At 39.1% G+C, this 23,131-nt stretch overlaps 1 protein-coding gene across 6 annotated transcripts in view; it reads right to left on the reverse strand.

Moving 5' to 3' along the window:
- The window catches only part of LOC101166255 (neurexin-2), an 806,741-nt gene that overhangs the window by 646,274 nt on the left and 137,336 nt on the right, over positions 1–23,131 (reverse strand). For all 6 annotated transcript variants that reach the window (XM_023965856.1, XM_023965855.1, XM_023965854.1 and 3 more), the window contains exon 3: positions 9,171–9,191. In XM_023965856.1, coding sequence (XP_023821624.1) covers positions 9,171–9,191 — 21 coding nt within the window. The remainder of the gene's footprint in view (positions 1–9,170; positions 9,192–23,131) is intronic.

A 23,131-nucleotide genomic window follows, 5' to 3' on the forward strand; every position in this document is an offset into this window, starting at 1 on the left:
AAGCATTTGGTTCAGAGGGAGAAGGACATCGTGTGGGAGGACAAGCTTCACAACTGAAGACAAAACTGAAAGCATAAAGTGCGGGAGCAACATTGCCCAGACATATAAACATAAAGACAGAAACAACAAGTAGTTATTTCCTTTACCTGTTTAGTGTGAAGCAGACTAAAGTAAATGGCTTCACCGTCTCATCATTGACGCCTCCTTTGCGTCCCTATGTCCTCCGGTCAAAAGTCTGAGTGTCACACTCCAAAGGAGTCTAACCGTCTCATATCTTTAGCTCCGCCCGGTCAGCTTCCTTCCATTCATATAACAGAAATCCCCTCCACCCTTCTTTCACCGTACGTTTTCCGTTGCCTTGCAACCTCCTGTACCGACTGCTGTAACTCTATCCTTTTTGGACGCCCTCAAAGCTCCAACTTGTCCAGAATTCTGTCCCCCTCATCATCACCAAAGCTCTGAATCCTCATCACCCCAGCCGAAAAGTCTTGCCATGGTTCCTTGTCTCTTTCAGGATTTAGTTATGTTTGGGACCTGATCCGGGTGTACCCCGCCTCAGCCCAACAGTAGCTGGAGCCCCGCGACCCCAAAAGGAATTCAGTGGGTTCTGAAAATGGATGGACCATTATGTTTGGTTTGAGCTATTCACAACTTGATCTCATTGATGCATCCTCTTTGTCATGTTCTCAGATCATTCTCTGCCATCCACATCAGCACCATGGGGGGCAAAGCCTTCAGCACTTTTGCTGCAAGATCTTTGTTATGATAATTATAAGTACATCTGTAAGTTTTTCTTTCTTTTAATGTTTATGTCAGAGGATGGGAATGACATAAGTCTTTGACAAACACAATCAATACTTTTTATTTAACACAGATAGTTGACGTGTTCATTTAAATTTCTTTGTGCTTTGAATGTTAGAGGTTTGGTACAAAGAGAGAAAAAACAAAGAAAAACAAGAAGTGATTCATGACAACATCCCGACAGCGGTGTCAGGAGGAAAAAGCAACACTCCAGCATCCGTGCATTCTGACCTGATTTTAGAAGAACTGTCTCTCTGGACCATCTTTACCTCACTTTCTTTGACAGTTGTCTTAAATAATGGTAACGTTTGCACTCCCTAGCTCATACAAGAGTCTTGTAATGCTCAAACAATACCCTTCAGCGAAGTGAGCATTTGAATATTTGCTTCAGTAATTGTGAACAGCACATATTTAACAATGAAATGAAACTTTCTTCAGACAGCCAGGCACCTGCAAGCAGCTATTTAATTAGAAACAGAACGATTTACCACAGAAAACAACACTCCTGTTGTGGGTTCAAAGCCAGACATTCAGCTGATCAGACAAAAGCCTGTTCTGTTCTGTTGTGCCTTTCAATACTCATATCAACAAATAAACCCTTTCTAATAATGACTTTTGTTATTATGGTAATTTTCATTCAACCCCAGTGGTGCTTAGATCAGATCATTAGATCAGGCCCTCAGAGGCCCTCAGAGGCCCTCAGAGACCCGCAGAGAACGTGACATTTTATTCCACCCTTCTGCACTCCGTCCCCCGATCTGAACCCCTCTAAAATCCCCGTCCAATGGAACAGAAGACAGTGTTCCCATTCTACGTCGCAGTTTATCTTCCTCGGTTTCGCTCATTCTTTCTTTTTTTTTGCTTTGTTTTTTTCAAACAGTGCACCCTGTTCTGTGTCCTGATTGGCTGGATACCTTGTCAGTCAATCTCCTCCATGCTGCGTCTCCTCTCCAGAAACGTGGATCTCCTTACATCTACATAAATCTTCCATCACGATCAGAACTTTTGTGTTCCTGCTAAAATCCTGGACTTATTTTTCTATGAAAGTCTGAACTTTAAGAGTGTGAAAATGTTCGTGTCTGTCTGAGAAAAGTATAGAAGTTGTGTAGTATAAAACATCTGCAATCCTAGTCTGCTGATTTTTTGGAAGGTAATGTATTGATGAAAAGGTAATGCAGATATGTGTTGAGCTGCAGCAGAAGACGTACGAATTTGACTCTTTTTTTTATAATCACTTGATGCGAAACAGACATGCAAGACACATCTAGTCTAGTCTAGCACTACTAAAAAAGATAAGAGTTGATCCAAATTGAATGAGTCACCTCAATTGGTAACACATAATTCAATTAAGTTTATTCAACCTAATTTCCTATGTCTATCCAACTTAATTTAATTGTTGATTTAACTCAATTTCTTTTGTTTATACAACTCAAATTAACATATTTATGTAACTAAATATCATATATTCATCCAACTCAGTTTAATGTTTGTCTAACTTTGATACTTGTGATTTTACAACTTAATTTAATATATTTCATATGTTTTCTCACATGTCAAATAATTTATATTATTGAGCCGAATGACCCAGCAATGTTATGCACTGTGGAGCTGAAGATCAGCTTTTGCTAACTCTGACTTTAATTTTAGACCATTCAACATAATTCAGCACAAGAGGTTTGGTCATCTTCCCTCTCACTCATGGCGCAGACAGAAAGAAATTCAATTCAATTTTATTCATATAGCTCAATATTTACAACAATAGTCATCTCAATGGGAAAATGGGAAACATAACAGGATAAAATAACTAAGGGCAAAACAGAGAAAAATAGCTAGACAACAAAATGCAGAGAGAAATCCACTCTTAAACCCCAATCCATCCAGACAGGCAAAGGGAATGAAGGGTATCCCACAATTCCTTGCGCTGCCAGATCTGACAGCAGGCCCAATCATAAATATCAATATATTTCATTTATTCTAGGAGCAAAATTCTGGCAAAAAAAAAAACGACCTCAAAGTAATTCCTATTTTATAAAACACGTTTTCTTTAAAACTATTATGATTTTAAGTTGATGCAAATGTCATTGAGCAATAGTCCTGATAGCAGTGCGGCGAGTCTGCAGTCGCTAATGCGCCCTTTCCATGTACGTCCAAACATTATGACGCATTGACAGCTTCACACTGAATCTACACCTACTTATTTGAATTAATTTGAATAAAAGTTAAATGTCTATGTCTGAAAGATGTGTGTTTTTTTACGTTGACTGACCTCAAAAACATGATTTATCTTCACCAAATGAATAGGTTATGTCAATGTAAAAAGGTTTATCTTACAACTACAGCCTAAACTCTTTTTAGAGTGCGCACAAACTTCGAGATGCGTCAGGAGCTGCAGCCCTCCAAAGTCTTAAAGGGACAATAACGGGAGAACATAGACGTTTTGTTGGTTTGCTTGTGTTTTTGTGATGTATTAGTAGTAATTTTCCTGACTTTTCTTCTTTGAAAAACCACAGAGAGAGTCATTTAGTTAATATTTTATTTCATAAGTAGTGTTTATTTTACGGTCTGATTACCTAAATCAGGTGTGTTTTGCCTATGCAGCAGAGTTAGTTCAAAGGGAAATAAGAAACTAATCCTAGAGGACTAGGCCCCTGCATCTTGAATCCTGTTCCAGAAGTCTTTTTTGTTTTTTTTCGCACTGCAGGTACTAAAGACTCCTGCCTGGTGTAGTAGTTTCCAGTTTGATCCGGTCTTCAGGACCCATACATGTGCAGGAATGTCCTTGATCTTCATCAGTGTAGCCATTAAAAGCAGCAATAGAATTTTCTGAAATCAGCCACGCAACACAAAATATCCTCACAAAGCCTAATGTTTTATAAGTATTTTTTCTTCAGAAGCCTCTATGAAAAGGTTGTTCCTGTCATACAGCGTTTAACTTTAAGCACAGAACAACATTTTAATACTGCAGTGGATTTTAAAAACGGGAATTTAAGAATGTACATTTAAAACAGAATGGCAATTGCAATATCTGTATATTTTTGTTTTTCTCCATGCTCTGTCTCACCTGCACCTTTCTCGCTGCCACCAACTGATTGAGGCCAGCTGACCCTTACTTTGCTGATCTTCAGGAGTTTAATAAAAAAACTGTGGGAATGAGTTTATACTTTAAAACACATTTGGTCTTTACTATTGGATCCTGTTTTGATTATTGTCTTGTTGGCTTTTTGCCTCTGAACTTGTTTTATTTTACAACTGTTGCAGACACTCTGAGCTGTGGGTCATTAGAGTAGGGGATATGTTTGGGGACTGTAGGGTCCCAAGACACAGAACTACCATCAGTTTTTCTCCTGAAATCCTATTTTTTTGCCCAGTTTCTACACACACATGCACACACTGCTCAAGGGGTCTCTGGAGTCTCAAGACTCCTCTGCAGAGGTGGGCCTGGTGGGGCCTTCGAAGATAGGACCTTAGACTAGAGCCCAGGGATCCAGAGGGTCATGTCTCTGTCCAGGTTGGAGCCTGTGGTCTGCATGAACTCTTCCTCTCCAGTCAGGAGGGTTGTTGTTTCATTCCCCTCGGTCCCAATCTTTGGGTTAGTGGGACATGGAGGGTTTCACTATATGACATTAGAAAAATGGTGTTTAAACTCGCACTGACCCAAACACACCAGCTCAAACACGGTTGTTGTATATGTGAAGAAAATGCCTATAAAATCTGTATTCATCTGTGTGTTTCGGGATACATGTGCATATGAGTCGGTATATTTATCCTATACAGCAGACTGTGAGAAAACGAATCAAAATGTGTGTTGTACATAAATGTGGGCTTTTTTGTGCTTGAGTTAGTTGTGTTTGTGCAACAAAAATGGAACCCTTTAATGTGGAGCCTCACATAACTGTTGTTGCCTGTGTTTATGTTTTCTAGTTTAATATTCCAATTATTTGGTTTCACTGAACCTTCTACCTCTTCCTCTCTTTCTTCCCTCCCACCCCACTCTCTCTCTCTCTCTCTCTCTCCATCTGGTCCAGAACCACTTGGATGAGAGGTGAAACAATACAAAGTAAAGGCGTAAGGTCCAAATGTCAGGATTCAACTTCAAGACCGCGAGAACCTTCATCTACAACTCAGGATTATATAACAAATCTATATTGTGGAGACTAATTTGTAATTTTGTAGATAGGTAAATAAATAATTACTGTTCTGTGTAACGTCTTTTGTTTTGACTTCTGTATTATTATTTTTTTGTTTCAGCCCACTGTGTCTTAAACAAATAGATGTTAGGCGATCCAGAAATGTTTTTTTATTACTTTGAGGTGAAATCATTACCCTGTAGTAAGACGCTCATTTATGTCACTTGAGTTAAATATTAATAAACAAAAACAACTTTGGAAAACAGCTAAAACTGGATTTTCTACTATTGAGTCCATTTATAAAGCACTGGTTCATAACCGCGGATGACTTAAAGCAAACGTTAAACTGAGCTTGATCTTTTTAATGAAATATCTATCCAAACAGATGTAACAACGTGAGTATAATTTAAAATGATGAACAAAAGACTAAGGAGAAAGACAAGAATGAAGCAGAGAATCAGCTCACGCTGAAAAGTACGACTTTAAACATTAACATGAACAAAGACAAATGAGATAAAGAAATGAATGAGCTGTACAATCAGTTTTTCAATCCAATCATTTTGCCTGAGGGTGTGACTGTTGACATTCAAACATCTGCGGTTTTTCTTTTTATGTTTTGTAATTCCTAATAATCTGTAATCCACAGTGTAAAAACCAGACGGAGGGCCTGGAGCTCTGAATGTGGTCAAACACCTTGTAAATCCAGGGCTGGCTGAACTCTGTCCTCCCTGAGGCGAGGGAAGGTGTAATCTCTCTGCAACATCTGGCAGAGGCAGGTAAAGGAAGCATCCCGGCACCCTGCTGTCTACAGGCTGTGGACTCATTTGTCAACAGAAGGTCCGTCTGCTCGTCCAACAGGGTCAGTTTGATCATGCGTGTCTTTTAATCCTCCTCATCCAAAAGCAGAAATCTCACAACCATCTTATTTTTAATATAAATAGTCTCCAAAGGCAGTTAGTCAGACATGCAACCCTCTACACTTTATGACACATTTGTCAAACTCCAGGCCTCAAGTGCTACACATGTTTCCCAGCTAACCCGCCACTGTAGCTTCTTATAGGCAACACACACTTATTTATGTTTTATGTATTAAAGGTGACAGTAAAATAAATCTATTTCACCCAATATTATCCATCAATTCCAGTTTTCAAACTCGCTTCATCCCTCTTAGGGTTACAGGGATGCTGGAGCCTATCCTAGCCACGGTTAAGTAAAGGTAGTCGCCACCCCATCGCATGCAAATGTGATCCACCTTCTACTACTTTACTCACAAAGGAATACATAATTCACTTCACCTAGCATTTAGTACCTAAAGCTGATCTTCACAGTCACTTGAATAGTTTCGTCACTGAGAAAATAACAATTACTGTACATCCACTAAACAGTTAAATCTTTTGTAATCACCATCTAAGCTCACGAAGGATTGATGTTCCAGAATAACTGAGCACAAAGAAAAACTCGTGATTGCTTTCGTGGTTATCTCGTCACAGGAGAGTTGGTTTGCAAAACAAAACATGGTGAAGCTGAGGGATGCAATTTCTCAAGCAGGTCAAGCGCTCAGATTTATTAATGCTAACGCTTAAAACCCTTTATGCACCTTGTTTGTTTCTTTGTTTCCAAAGAAATAAAGGGAAAAAATAGGTCAATACCATCTAGCTTCACCTATATATACACACACATTAACAACTTTTACACTTTTGGTCTTTGCTCCGTTCTTTTGACCAAATAAGAACAAAATCCATAATCTGGTTTGGATGATCCAAAGTAATCTCTTATAACTACAGGCTCTACTTAAAACTATAATCCTTCATCTCTGCAATATCCATCTCAATTTTCTGTGCAGGCAAAAAAAATAGTTATTCTGTTCCCAGAGGGGAAGATTAAGTAGGAGGTCTCCATGGCTCACAGAGAAAAGATCATTAGCCTTGATCAGATTGATGTGGATCAGCATGGCCTACACAGAACATCACTCAATCCAACAAAACAACTAGTCACTAAATATATCAGCAAAAAACTAAGGCCAGATGCAGATTTGAGCCATGTTCCTTTTCACGGTCTGTTAGTCTATAACATATATTTCAACCGCCATTAACAGTTACATCTTCAGATGCAAATCAAAACAACAAAACATCACTACTTTGTTAAGTCATACTTTTAAACAAAATATCAAGTTCTGCTTCGGTTTATCTTTTCATTCTGTGAACAGACAGTGTGTGTGGCTTCATGGTAAAAATAACTTTGATCAGAAGCAAATCAAAGTTGGTATAGAAGTGAACATCATCGGCCATTGTTGAAGCTCAACGACCACCTGGGCCTTCAGAAAGTTCAACCTCATCAGTCCCCATAGCAGGGCGGTGCAGGCCGTGTCCCGAAGTTCCACCATCCTGCTATTTTTTAGCCATCCCTGCTCTACTGGCTGCTGATTACCTGACTCAGGTGTGTTCAGTCAATCAGAACTTGGAATCGCCCAATCCAGCAAATCGTCAGGAAATACAGAGAAGACAAAGAACACGAGCAGCATGGCAGGTCTCAAAGACTAGTGTATGGTGGCTCTGAACTACAGTCATCAACTGACGAGACCGGTGACGGAGGAGGAACCAGGCCTTCTGAAGTACCAACTATCCTACTCATTAACACAAAGAAGCCTAACTTTCAGAGTGAAGGGGAAACAATTTGTTTGGATTTTTTGAAAACATGAACAACAAAACTGAACATGAACAAAGAAATAGTGGTTGCTGTGTTTATAGAGAACTCAATGCTTTTACTACCTTTATATAACATATTTAGAGACAAACTGACCTTATTGTTTCAAAATTCTTAGCGACTATTGCTGTATTTTTTATATTATACTAGGTTAGCCTGCAATTCCGCCTGTGCAACGCTTGTGTTGCAGAGGGACGGACGTCAGATGCCTGCAAGGTAATGTAAACATTCGGATTGATTAATGAACTGTCTATTTCTTTGTGTCAGCGCACCGCAGACGCACCGCAGACGCACCGCAGACGCACCGCAGACGCACTGCAGACGCACCGCAGACGCACCGCAGACGCACCGCAGACGGAGCAGTGTAACTTAGCCTTTATGGTTTGTAGACTGGTGCGCTTTCTTCTATGGAAGGATAACATGAACAAAAAAGGTTGTAGAAACAGAAACTGACCCATTTGAAGATCTTGACTGATATGTTGACAAACATGAACTACTTTGGGATTTTCAGCCATAAACTGCTCCCAGTTCATGAACAAATGCCATCATCGGTGGAGACCAATGCCTAGCTACCAGTTACCAGGACATCAGCGGTACTGACATTCAATCAGGCACAAACCGACTGGGCTTTCTCCCAAAGAAAACATCAGGCCCACTGACAAATGCTTACAATTTACATTGACTATATAGATACTAGCAGCTTGAAAATTGAATATGTTTCTTCATAACATTGTGCGTTTATTAATATTTTACCGGGACAAGTTCCTTGGATTGGAGTAAAGATTGAGAAACTATCACAACCAAAACGTTACTCCTGATTTCCCTGGCTGGATAACACGGTGTGAAAGGCAATCCATCACCTCAAACCGATTAAAGGCGAAATGCAACTCCAAACATACAAACGCACACACACACACGTCCACACACAAACAAACAAACAAACAGCAGTTAACTCAAAGAAGCCTGTTTCTGTATCTGATGCAACTGACAAGCAAACTCAGTCATGGAGGTAAGCCCCCCCAATCCCCACCCCCACTGCACAGAGGAGACATTCAAGTCCCAACAAACAGACGAGCAAAGAGAGATCTATCCATGAAATCTCATCTATTTAGCTCTGGCTCAGTGCCACACTCCAGGGCTTGCGGTGTCCCCGAGGGGGCCCGACTTGCAGCGTTTGTTCACTTTTGTTGTAGGTAAGACTTTGAGCAAAAAACTAAAACAAAAAAAAGAACGACACTGCATGCTTAGATACAAAGCTATTTCCTAGGACAGTTACTTCAATGCTAAAATGCAGAAATGCTTGCATTTGTCAAGAATTAAGGTAAAGCAAGAAAAAGAAAAAAAAAATTGGCAAAAAAAATATTTCTTTTGGATAAAGTGATTTAGGCCCCCAGGAAGAGTCACTTGAAACCGCAGTCCAAACTGACAATGCCCCTCCCCAGTAGGAAGGCAAGGTGTTGAGAAAGCCACTGGTAGCACCAGCCACTGGAGCAGCAGTGCAGGGCGCTGCACAGCCTGCAAGCAAAGCATTGGCCTTACCTTCCACAGCATACTCTTCAGCTTCAGGGTCCAAAGGAGGTGCATGGGAAAAAAGAGGAAAAGAGAAAAAGACAAGGGTTAGGGGAAAGTGTAATCAAATACAAACTGTTGTCAGCTATTTACATTTTTTAAAAAGAGTGACAGTCCAAAATCAAGGTCTAAAGTCTCAAAGCGCATTTATATAGTTAATTTACTTATAATAATGGCTTAATACTATATACACAAGTGTAAATATACCAACAAAAAACATTATTTTATGTTTTTCATAAAGAAATGGTTCTGTATGTAAACAAGTATAAAATCCTCCACTATCAAAAAAGCTGTCAGAACAGTTGAAACATGGTCTCTTTTGAAACTTTAACAGATTCCTTTGCCTTTAGAATTTCTGTTTTATTTTTTGCTTAACCTGTTTTACATATTATTATTATTTTTATTTTTTTGTTCATTTTCCTGGCGAACGTGAAAATTGTATTTTGCACACAGTGTGGAGTTTTGTGTTTGGTATTTTGTATAAGCAATATTTGTTAATAAAGTTGATTTAAAAAAAAGACACAAACCTTTTCAAAATAAAATAAATGCATGCAGCAAAAAAAAAGGCTCAAAGTGCAACACAAAAAGAAGCAAGAAAAACATCAGACAAAGCTTTATTAATTATAATGTTATGATTCAATTCAGTGTAAAAGATTAAAAACTTTCAATTATGGTAATTTTTTTAATGATCTATCAACAGACTATATAAACATTCCCCATCAGCTGGCAGAGAGATAGAAGGGAGCTGACTTAAGCCTTATAACTGCAAACACCCACAGCTTTTTTTGACAGTTAAAGGCAATTTCAGCCGGGTCATTCTGAACTGAACTCAGTTCTAAAGAAACACAATAGCCTTTGTACTAACATTAAAACATGATACGTAACAACCAGTATGAGCCCAATAAGAGTGAAGAAAGAAATGAAGAAGCCAGGAAGAGTCTTTAGGACGGTTTTCACACCAGCGTCTGCCATGAGAACCTTATCAAGCCAGAGCTTTGCAATGTTTATCTAACAATAGACCATGAATAACCAGTGACCTGAAGCTGTTCTTATTAACAAAAAGTGGGCCGTCAGTCATGGGAATATGGATTATACAAGGATTATTGGGTATAAGGACACAAAGCCAACGAAGGACAGAGCTGATGAGGTTCAAATGTGCAAAAGATAAACTAGAGGTCAATGAAACGAAAATAGCCATTCAAGACATGGTCCAAAGACCAAGCTACCTAATCTAAGGTATTGTATATGTTGAATTTAACAAACTGAATGTGCTTTATTCTGCTGGAGGTGCAGCTGTATTACAGACTGTTTGATGTTTTATTGTTTTACAGGACTTGTGAGGCTAAGTTCACGCCGCCCTCAGCGACATGTCTTCAAGCGGTCACTTCCAATAAAAGGTTTATGTAAACACGCGTCAATGCGCGCTTCTGCGTTCAAAACTCTCATGTTCAAACGTATCTACACACATTTCTGGGCTCTACGTACAAAACGTCCACCCATGAAACACACAGAGAAAGTTGTTTGAAAATTGATCACAAAGGAGAAATTAACAATTCCGGTTTGAGTCTGACTGAAATTCCATGAGTCCAGAGCAAGATTCCCTAGATTTGCAGGGCTTCAACATTTTGCACCAAGCCTCTTCCAAATGTAGGTGGTGGACTAGTAAACAGTTAAAGAAAAAGAAGAAGCCCCTCTGTAGTTGTTCAGTGTGAACACTAGACAACTAATTAAACGTCTAAGAACCAGTGTTTAGCGCGTTCTTGAACCCGTGTCACATGTCTGTTGTGAACGTAGCTTGATGTGTAACCTACACAAACACAACTCACTACAACCTGTTGTACTTATATTTATAGTCTTGTAGCCATTTCATGTTTTGCTACTCGACAACAAAAGCATTTTTATTATCTGTCTTCTATCAAATAAATAAATATAATAAATCATTTGCCAACTACTCTTGGAGGAAAAAGAAAATATAAGATAAAACTGTGTGTCTGAGTATTTTGTTATTCAAATCGTAGCGAATCAGGAGCACATGAAAACAAAAGACAGTTTCAAACAGCCTTTAGTAGCTACATACAAACTAGAATTAGTGGGCCAAAAGCTTCTTGCTCTGCTACATTTTGATGCATCCACTCAAAGACAAACAGATCCATGAACGTCTTTGTTTTCCTCGTCCTGAGCTGGAACCTGGATCTAAACTGGACGGCTGGATAGCTACGATGTTGCTCACCATTTTTGTTGCACCGCTAATAGAGTGTAAACAAAGCGATCATGAAAAAACACGCTCAGGGTTGCTATTATGCCGATAGTCCCGCCTACAATCCAGGGGTGAATTTCTGATGAACTGCTGCCGCTCTGCAGAAACTATTACCTAAAGAATGACACAGGACCTTGGATTTAGTCTAAAATCAGCATAATGATAACTAAAAGACCACAGGGAACACTTTGAATTGAAACTTTGGATCAAAAAATGATCAGAGTGGGACTATATTTCGAGAAATGACAGGCAGCTCACTGATTTCCAACAGTCTACATCTTGAAAAGTGGTCTCTATGGTGAGCTTGGCATTTGATCCGCTGTTGTGGCTGCTGGGTCTAGATCTCCATTATGATGCAGCATGGCTGATAGTACTGTAATGCCAGTGTACACTCCACTGGTTCACTGCGCCTGTCTTGCAAAACATTTCAATCCGACTGGTGTAAAGCAGTGGTGGCAGGAAAAGCATGCAGCATCCTCAGAGGGACCTGTGTCACAGCAGTAGAGAACTAATGGAAAAGAAAAGATGCTCAAAAAGGTAAAAATGCAAAGAAAAAAACTGTTTTATGTATGATGTAAACCCTGAGTCGTCTGCATCACTAAAGCTGCTTTTAGCATTAAGATTTGATGATAAGAGCAGACATTTTACATTTTAAAATAAAGCATTGAAGTCCCTGTATGGCTTTAAAATAAGCAAGTCAAATAGATTTCTCCCAACGCCCCAGCAGAGCTCCTGAAGAGGGATTCTCTGGAATGCACTTTCCACTCATGCATAAAGCCTACATCTGCTTATAAAATATGTACTTTCTGTTTTCCATAGAAAGCATCTTACATTTCTAGATAATGATATAATCCATACGTACATGTTGACCTCTATACCTGTTGCATTACTGCTTAAAAATATTGAAACGTCTTCACCAGGAGAGTTGGCTCAAAATGTTTTTCTTCTGCTTCAGCTGATCTGAAATTAAATCAGCTGGTTGGTGCTTGTGTTAGAAAACAAAACACCTTTTTGTTCTAATAAAACACTGAGTGCTACTGAAGCAGAATTAGGAATAGTGGCAACTTCTCTTAGCATCAACCAAGCTAAAGAAAGGGGATTTGATGCAGGTGTGGAGGAGGACGCTTTTGCTTCAAAATCACTGACCAGGACTTTTCATCTCCTCCTTCTCATCTCAGATCAGAGCTTTTTTTTTTTTTTAACTGTGCCACCTCAAATGCTTGTTTTTTTTCTTCTGGTGAGCTGTGATGGAGGATGTTTCATGAACAGCAATGGTCTGCTTGTGTCATCACTCGCTGCAAACGCCTCCTTTTCATTCATTATTCTACGCTGTACGCAAATCAGCTTTGTCATTACAACCCATTTGAACAGCAGGAGTACTGCACAATAGTTTAAGATAAACAAAAGAAAAATGCAATAACATTTGATAAAGTTGAGGCTTCAAGCAGGAATCCAACAATGACGCGATGAGCATTTCAAACTAAGGTGTTGCAACAGAAAAGGCTCCGCCCCTTTCTGGGCTCAGACTTTGACCTCGGTTTCTTTGAGAGCAGCCTTATTATCAGAGCAGAGCTGTGGAGCAGGAGGGGAGAGAAACTCGATCTGATGAAATGCAGAGAGACCATTTAAATTTTTAAAAGCGAGTGTGCATGCAGCCGGTGGAGATGCTAAAGTCAGAGTGCATGTCCTCAATCTATTTCACCTTTATTTGCCTTTTTTTCTAAACCAATGGTTGCAAGTCTGCAATGTTGGCAAAGCACTGTGCAAATGTACATTATTTCAGGGCTTATTGTCTTAAATTAGAGCTCCCCGTGGAGTCCTCCTAGGATGCAAATTGGGGTTGGGGAGCAGGTTGAGCTGTTTCCTTGTGTGTGCATTCGAGGAACAGACATGTTGCAGCTGATGGTGGGAGGCTGTGAGCAGGTAAGCCGGTGACCCTGGACACTTCAGAGCCAAATTAATTGCATTTAATCACAAGGTTGTTTGGTTGCTGCCACCCATCAAGAATCCGTTTTTCTTCTTTTGTTTCTGCATGGTTCTAGTTTTTATAATTTGGCAAAAAAAAAGTATCATCCCTTCCTCTCTGTAATTATATCTGAGCGTATTGCAACATTTATTTCACATTTGATAATAAATAAATGTTGAATCCTAAATCTTTAATGACATTCCCCTGAATAAATCCTTCTGGGACATCCCACTCCACTAGTCACAACTGCCCTCATGGGTGAATACAGGCTGTCAGGTAGAAACGGGTACGCAGGTGACCCACACAACATTTTAAGATTGTAGACCACTCAGTGAGCCTGTAAGGCGACAATGTTCAAACACATTTTTTTTAACCCCCCTAAAGCCCACAGACTGAACAAGGAACCCGTTAATGCTGTTCATGTGACAGGTGTGGCCTCCAATCTACACCTGTAGAGTGTAGTTTGTGTGGGCATGCATTTGTGCTTAACCCTTGTGCCATCTTGTGGGGTCCAGATGACCCCACCCTTGCATTGGCGTGTTCTCCCTACCATGACAAAGGTGGATAAAGGTGGAAAGATTCCATGTAATCCATGGACACCAGTGAAGATCACAAACCATTGAAGAAAAAAGGTTCAGAGCACTGTCTAGTGGGTCTAGATGACCCAACTCCCAGTGGTAAAGTGCCTAGGACAGTTCAAGGGTTACAACATTTGTGTGTGGTCAGTAAGCAGTGTGCACACCTCACTACCCACTGGTGTGCTACACAAAGGACACCATACAACAGCATCACCGGTTCGTCATAAATGTGTATAACTTGCATTATTTTACAACTACTTTCCAATACATTTATCACACGCAGAAAAATGGGACCATCCATTTTCATGAAACCCCTTGAAGTGGCTGCACAAGCTTCAGGGGGAAATGCAAAAAGAAATTCTGTACTTCCCTAAGTATGTGCTCTTGTCTCTGACCCTCCACGGATAACCCAAAAACCCACAGCATCTGTGCAGAGTATTAACCCCCGTAGGGTGCATGTGACCAGGCTTTAAAGAATGCCTTAGCATGAGGACCAATGAGCTATGGACCCATGAGAAGCAAAAATGTCTTGGTCATGTTACGACGTTGTCATACATGTTCAATGAATTCATCTTAAACATAGCGCAGTTCTTATCTGAGACAAAAATAACCTTTTAAAACGTGATTGGCAGATTTGTCGCCTCTATTAAATAAAAGACACACGAGATACAAAATAAGCAAATAATAACAGAAAAAGCTGCTTAAAACTCCTTCAACTGGAAGGAAACAAACAGGAAGGACAGCACAATATAATGACCAAAAATGTCCCCAATGTCTTTGGGGAAAAAATAGAGAATTTTTAGACCTAAACCTCACCGAGTTAAAACAAATGAACTATGCACTATTATAGTTTATATTATTCATATTTGTCAAACAACTGTGACATGAACATATTTAAAGCCTTTAAAAAGATTTAGCTTGTCTTTCTTCACCATCTGACCAGCATACACCTTGTCCTTCCAGAACAAAGACATTCTGACCCAAAACTCTGACTTAGCCACTTTGGAAAACCATCCTTCAAGTTGTAACCACTGACACGTTTTTTTTCAAACTAAGTAAGTGGACGCTTTAGATGAGCTGTTTTTTGGAGAGACATGTACTGTACTGTACCAAGTGGTCATAGTTTTTACCATTCAATACTTAAACCTATATAGTGAAGCAGATTATTAAAATATTCCTGCATTTAGTGCTACAAGTACAAATTTATCTTGGATGCACCATGGGGTACTCTCTTTCAGAAAAGCATGTTAGCCACAAGAAAATCCAAGATTTTAAAATATATATAATATACATGTGATGTACAAACAATAACATTCTGAAGAGACCCCTCAAGTTTAAAGGAGGCATTTTGTGCATTAACAGACCATTTTGCTGAGACTGAGGCAATTAGACTTTGAATATTTGAGTGTAAGGCCACCATCCTCAAGATATCAATTAGATATCTTCATCACATTCACACATTACCGGACAAAAAAGATAAATCAATCCATCTGCACTCACACACTGTTTTAAACTTTGCTGTTTTAAACATTCGCTCTCTTTTAAACAAATCTTTTATCGTGAATGAGCTCATTTTAGACAACAATTTAGATTGCCTTCTTTTAACAGAGACCTGGCTGGGTGCTGATGCTCCTGTTGTTCTCACTGAAGCTTCCCCAGTAAATTTTAACTTTTTATTTTCTACCAGGGGAGATAAAAAAGGCGGTGGCACTGCATCGATTACTCGTGGCTCATTTGCAACCAAAACAATCACGCTACATAGCTACTCCTCATTTGAGCATCATGCATTTTCTTTTAACAGCCCATCTATCTTATGTGTTACTGTTTACAGACCACCAAAGCCTCCCTCCTGTTTTATTCAAGAATTTTCTGAATTTTTATCAGTAATACACTCCAAATATAGTAGAGTTTTAATAACTGGTGATTTTAACCTACATGTTGATAAAGATAGTGATGCTCATGCAAAGGAGTTTCTTAACCTCTTGCATTGTATGGATTTCACACAGCATGTCACACAGCCTACTCACAGCAGGGGGCGCACTCTAGACCTGGTGATAACCTATGGGCTGTCCTGCAGTGTGTCCTCTGTTGTTGACATGGCTGTGTCAGATCACTATTGTATATTTTTTAATATCACCAGTTTTACTCGACAGGAAGCTCCAGCGAGAACTGTGAGGAAACGATACATAACTCCTGATGTGGCTGCAAATTTTATCAATATTTTACATCAAACTCCCGCTCATATTTTACCTGCATCATGTGATTTTATGGTTGAACATTTTAACAACAAACTACAGTCAGCCATTGATGCTGTAGCTCCACTTAAAACGAAAACGTTGAAAACTAAAGCTACAGCACCGTGGAAGAACGAACCAATCAGAGCCTTGAAACGCGAATGCAGGAGAGCGGAGAGGAAGTGGAGAAAAACGAAGTTAACTGTACATTGCGAAATTTTTAAAGAACAGCAAACGAGGTACAGTCATGCAATAAAAAAAGCCAGAACCCTCCACTTCTCAAACTTAATTTTACAAAACAAAAATGATCCTAGAGTTCTTTTTAACCTTCCTATGGTGTTAGGGTCCCTACGGACCCGTTTTGAGTTTTAGCATGTATAAAAGTACTTCATACATTCGTTTTTTGCGTTGTAACTTTTTGACTTTGTCAGGGACTTCTATTTAAACAAAATAAAAGCTTTTTTTCTTTTTTTACTAAATTATAAAGTGCGCTGGTGAAAAAAATGATTTTTGTGGTGTTCGGGTCATTTTTGACCCGGTTAAAATTTTCGATTATAAAACAATAAAAAATGACAAAAATGAAATCATAAACACACAATCAACCAACAGCCTCTTCCTCCAACCACTTGAGCTTCATTTAGTGGCTTTTCTCCTTGCCTTTTTGCGAGAACAAACAATGGGAGACATGTCCAGGGTTGTCAAGCCATTTGAGTGTAGAGGTGGTGACTTGCAGAGTACACATCTCCAATTCACAGGATGCAACAATGAGGAGAAGATTCAATGTAAATGAAGTTTTGGATCACATATTTGCTGCAAATGAGGCAGAGGACACATAGGATTTTAACGATAGAGATGAGCAGGCCTCTGAGAACAAAGATGATGTGGAGTACCAATTGGAAGAAACAGACACAACTGATCAGTCTGCAGAGGAGGTCACTGGTGCTGAAGCTGCTCCTGCTGAATCATTCCAATCCAAACGTGGCAACATCCGTTGGAGCACATTTCATACTGTCCAAAAAAGTGTGATACTGATGTCCACTCTTCACAAAGATGCTGCTGTGTCATCAGGAAGTGACAAAAAGCCCATAATCATCCTGGACTACAACTAAAACAAAGGAGGAGTGGACAATCTAGACAAGCTGACTGCCACCTACACTTGCCAGCGAATGACCAGGAGATGGCCAATGGTTGTGTTTTACAACATCCTCAATGTGTCTGCATACAATGCATTTGTGTTGTGGACCAATATTCACCAAGGGTGGAATTCAACCCAAAACACCAAGCGGAGAATGTTTCTTGAGGAGCTCGGGAATTCCCTTGTCAAGCCGCACATTGAGCAACGGGAACGGGTGCCCCGAGACCCAGCTGCTGCAGACTTGGTCAGACAGCTGCAGGGGTCACCAAGCACGCCATCCACATCCACAGCAACAAGAAGAGCATCAGCATCACCTTCCCCCTCAGAAGCCAGCCCTGCCTCAAGTGCTCCATCCACAGCCACAATGCCAGTGAGACCACCTCGCTCAAAAAGAAAGAGGTGTCAGGTCTGCCCCAGCAATATGGACAGAAAAACCTACATAGTGTGCTTCAACTGCAACAAACATATCTGCATAGAACACACTAAAAGTGTAACTTTTTGTAACATATCCATCTAAACACACACACAGGCATGTTCTTTGCACAGAGTATTTATAGAACAAGTAGTTGATCTCTTTTGGTGTGATTTTCTCAATTGGTTGTTGTTTATTTGACTTTGCAAATCTTTGTTTTATTGTATTTTTTTATTATTTATGACTGTTCTGTTTTTCATATTGTTAAATATTGTGTTAAAGTTCTATTGTGTGGAAGAAAAAGACTTGTTTTTGCCCTTTTTTGAAGTGAATATATACGGGTCAAAAATGACCCGAAACACTATAGATGTTACTATATTTGATAATATTAAAATTAAAATCTTTTTTTTGTTGAACATTTAAGAAATGTGTTTTAATATCTCTCAGTTACACTCAGGTAACAGAAAAACTGATTATTTTGTTGCCTTCTTCTCTTAAGGTACATTTTACCACTTTTTAGACATTGAAAACGAGAGGTATGCTGTTAAAAACAAAGGCCCAGAGGGCCACAAAAAACATTAAAACCAATCTTTTCATGGATAAGGGAGCCCAACCAGCTAAACAAGAGTTAAGAAAAACATTGGATGATAAAAGACTGTTTTTTAGGGTATTTTATGGCTGATTTAATACACGGGTCCAAAATGACCCGCTAACACCACAGATGGCAGCAGAAAGCTAACACCAGAGGAAGGTTAAAACAATAGACAGTTTAACTAAAAGAGACTCTCAAAGGTCCTCCATAGCAGCCTCAGATGCTGTATGTGAGAGTTTTGCAGACCACTTCAGGAGTAAAATCAATGCTATTAGATCTACTCTTTTAATTCAAAAAGGTGTTGCTTTTAATGAATCTATAGCATTGTATTTATCAGAGGAAACACTGGAAAGTTTTGTCCTGGTTGATGCTGTGGGACTTGGTCAGGTTTTCTCCCAGTTAAAGCCAACCACCTGCCTTTTAGACCCAATCCCCACATCGTTGTTGAAAACATTTTATGACTTCTTTGAGTTTGAGCTTTTAAATATAGTAAATTACTCTCTTCAGACAGGTGTCTTCCCTGCTGCCTTTAAAATGGCAGTGGTGAGGCCTCTTCTGAAGAAGAGTAATTTAGATCCAAACAACTATAACAATTATCGTCCAGTATCCAACTTACCATTTTTAAGTAAAATGATTGAAAAAACTGTTTTAATCCAATTTAATGAGTTTTTAAATAGAAATAACATATTTGAAAAATATCAATCTGGTTTTAGGACGAACCACAGCACAGAGACGGCCCTTGTTAAAATAGTAAATGATATTAGATGTAACCTGGATTGTCAGAAACTCTCAGTTCTGGTACTACTGGATCTCAGTGCTGCTTTCGACACTGTAGATCACAGTATTTTACTCAACAGACTGAGAGGTTTGGGCATCTCTGGTACCGTACTAAAGTGGTTTTATTCCTATCTCACAGATCGAAGTTTTTACGTAAGTATGGATACTTGCTCCTCAAGGGTCTTCGACATCAACTGTGGGGTCCCCCAAGGTTCAATTTTAGGCCCACTACTTTTTAATCTATATATGTTGCCACTGGGGGACGTCATCAGGAGGCATGGCGTTTGTTTCCACAGCTATGCTGATGACACTCAACTCTACATCGCTGTGTCTCCTGATGATGAAGAGTCGGTCAACACACTCTTAAAATGTATTTTAGACATTGAGTCATGGATGGCGGAGAACTTTCTACAGCTAAACCAGGACAAAACAGAGGTTTTAGTGATCGGTTCTGAAGACAAGAGAGTGATAGTTTTATCTAAACTAAAGAATTACAAAACTTCTCAGTGTGTGAGGAACCTGGGTGTCATTTTTGACTCTGAGATAAATTTTATCCCACAAATTAAAAAAATCACAAAAACAGGATTTTATCATCTAAAAAATATATCCAGAGTCCGCCCATTTCTCTCTCTTGCCAGTACAGAGGTGCTGATGCATGCTTTTATTACCAGCAGACTAGATTACTGTAATGTAAAATCTGGTCTTCCCAGAACAAGAATAGCAAATCTTCAACTGCTGCAAAATTCAGCAGCACGCATTCTGACGAGGACCAGGGGGCGGGTACACATTACACCGATTTTAAGATCGCTGCATTGGCTCCCTGTGCAATTCAGGATTGATTTTAAAGTTCTTTTATTGGTTTACAAATGTTTTTATGGTCTTGGGCCTTCATATTTATCTGACATGATTTTAAAGTATGAGCCCTCGCGGACCCTGAGGTCCTCTGATACAGGCCTTTTGGTTATCCCAAAAGTTAGAACAAAAACGTACGGCGAGGCCTCATTCAGTTTTTACGGACCTCGCCTGTGGAACAGCCTCCCAGAGAGCCTCAGGGCTGCAGAGACAGTTCATTTTTAATTTAGCTTTTAGTTGAATTTTAGGATTTTTAATTTTTTTTTTATTGTATTTATTTATTTATTTATTTATTTTTTATTATTAGTATTATTTTTTTTAATTTATTATTATTATTATTTTAAAATATTTTAATTGATTTATTTTTCTTTTAACTAGTTTTATATGTGTATGTAAATACATTTATTTATTTATTATATTAATTTTTAAGACACTCTTACTATTTCATATGCCTATTAAGGTTTATGTAATTATTTGTTTTTTGTCCATGTTTTATATATATTCTAATTTTATTCCTTTTACATTTTATTACACTCCAGTGTTTTCCTCTGAGGGATCCTCCACATCAGTGACCGACCCTTCTCAGTGAGCGGGGTCGCTGCAGTGGGATCTCCTGGGTCTGACTCTTTTGATCGGATCTGGGGGGTTCTGTGGTGGTGTACTCCGTGAACTTGGGTTGGGGGGTCGCTGGTGTGGACATGTCCCCAAACTATCGTTTTCCCACCTCAGGACAAAGCCAGGTCTCTACATTCTATCATTCTATCACTTTTTTTATTTATTTATTTATTTATTTATTGATGTGTGTGTGTGTGTGGGTGTGTGTGTGTGTGTTTTTGCGGGGGGGGGGGGGGGGGGGGGGGGGTTGTCGCACGGTTTGTCTTGTCATCTTGTTTTTAAATTTTATTGTATTTTATGCACAGCACTTTGAGTGACATCTGTTGTCGAAAAAGTCCTATATAAATAAAGGTTGATTTGATTTGATTTGATTTGATTTTGGATTTTTGTTGTGACTAACATGCTTTTCTGAAAGAGGCATAGCTGAGGTACATCCATGCCAAATCTGGAGCTTGTACCACAGAATGCACAGTTTATTTACCAAACCACCTCTGCTAACACCTTGGGGGGACTATGCAACACCTTTGGTAGTCAAGTTACTTTGATATGATTAACTTCACTTTGAACCATGCTTCATAATGTGAAAAAAAGAAAAAAGAAGACTTTGACGTTGGCATCATTCGCATCTCTCAGCAGGGATGCCAGGGAAGGAAGACAACATCAAACAAGTGAAGCCCAGTGATGCAATGTGACATGTATGACAAAGAGACACAAATGTGACACATGCACAGCAGTTTTGATTGCATTGGGAAACAAAAATGCTGCCTAAGGTAAGCTCTCTCTCTCTCTCTCTCTCTCTCTCTCTCTCTCTCTCTCTCTCTCTCTCTCTCTCTCTATATATATATATATATACATACATACGTGTGTGTGCTGATTGTAAAAAAAACTATCATTGTAGGCACCATGATAATCACTGAGAAAATATTAAAGAGTAGCAACCGAAACAGGATTAATTCTATTTCTGGATTGGATTGTTTTAAAGAAAACTGTTGTAAAGAAGCTTAGCAGCCACCAAACATCCTAATCCAGAGATAAATTGCCTTAAAGACCTTCCAGTCTAGTGAGAATAATGTCGTTTGATTCTCAGCGCAGATTATTTATTACATTTATCCCTAATTTGAGAATCCATCTCTGTTAGTAATGATATCTTCACTATTTAATGCTGGAATTATAACTACTGTTCAGTTTACAAAAAGATTAATCTAACAGCTGATGGAAACAGAGGAGCTTCGCGGTCTGTGGGACTATTAAACCAACTACAGGATCAGTCTTTTCTGCTGCCACTTCTGGTTCAAGTCCAGGACAGTTAGGGCTCAAACAAAAACAACCTGTTCAGAAAAAAAGTTTAAATAGAGTTTAAAGAAATGGTCTTGATGTGGTGTATGTTTTACCTGGTCCCTGAGAATGTTCTCTGAAGACTTCCAGACATCACAGTAGGACATTTATCTCAGACGAAACAACGGAAGCCAATTAAGCTTTTATCTGGCAAGGAAATGGGGGTATAGCACCATTCCATCCAATCAAAACACTTTGGGGGTATTTGATCCATAAAAGTTATTACTACTGGCTTTTCTGTAGAACAGTAGGTTTTCCTTATATAACTGTTGTAACAGAGAAATTGTCAGTTCTAAGAAACTGCCTGTGATAAAAGGATCTAAAATGAAATAAAAGAATTGCTACTGTGTTTCAAGTGGTAGACCTGGAAGTACTGTATCGCAGTATGATGCAATCCTTCATTTTGACTTTTCTTAAGTGCTGATATACAGTATGATAAATAATGGCTGCAACCCAGAAGAGCATTGGTTTTATGACTGGAGATGGAATTAAAATTCTTCAAATGGACTACCTGCAGAAATAAGCAGCAAATCCTTTACAGCTTAGAGTATAATGGAAACCAATGACTTTAAGGCCGTGTCAAACAGCCACTCTGTAAAATTTGTGCATTGTCCGCATATGAAATTCCTTTTTTTTGTGATACATGTGTGATATACGTAATTCATAAGTGTTTATTGTCTTTGTTATTCGGCGATGTGCGCAGATGTCCGTCGAAGGCTTTGGCCGACGAGTCTGTACGTGAATTCATTTCTGAGTTTATGAGGAGTCTGTACTAGTGTTTTTGTGGTGTTTTTGTCATGTTTTGTTTTTCCTCGTCATTCACACCAGGTTCTGGTTGATCACCCGAAGCTATTTAAGTATCTGGTTTTCAGTTCTTCAGTGTCACATCATTTGCTCTGTTATGTGTTGTCACTCATTTGTTGCTCCCAGAGTTTTGTCGTGTTTCAGTGAATTTATTTAAAATGTTTTAAGTTTCTGCCAACTATGCCTGGTCTCCTGCATATTGAGCCCTATACCACCAGTACCTGACATAGCTGTTGTGATTTTTTGGTATGTTGAGAATTACGCAGTTATGCATATTATATGTACTGTATACCCAATCTTCATGTGAATCTTATGCAATTGTGCCTGATTTCTGCCAGAACCATACGCAAATGTGTGTCTTTCTACAACCGTTC

Source organism: Oryzias latipes, chromosome 18 (assembly GCF_002234675.1).
Source record: "Oryzias latipes chromosome 18, ASM223467v1".
NCBI classification, from domain to species: domain Eukaryota; kingdom Metazoa; phylum Chordata; class Actinopteri; order Beloniformes; family Adrianichthyidae; genus Oryzias; species Oryzias latipes.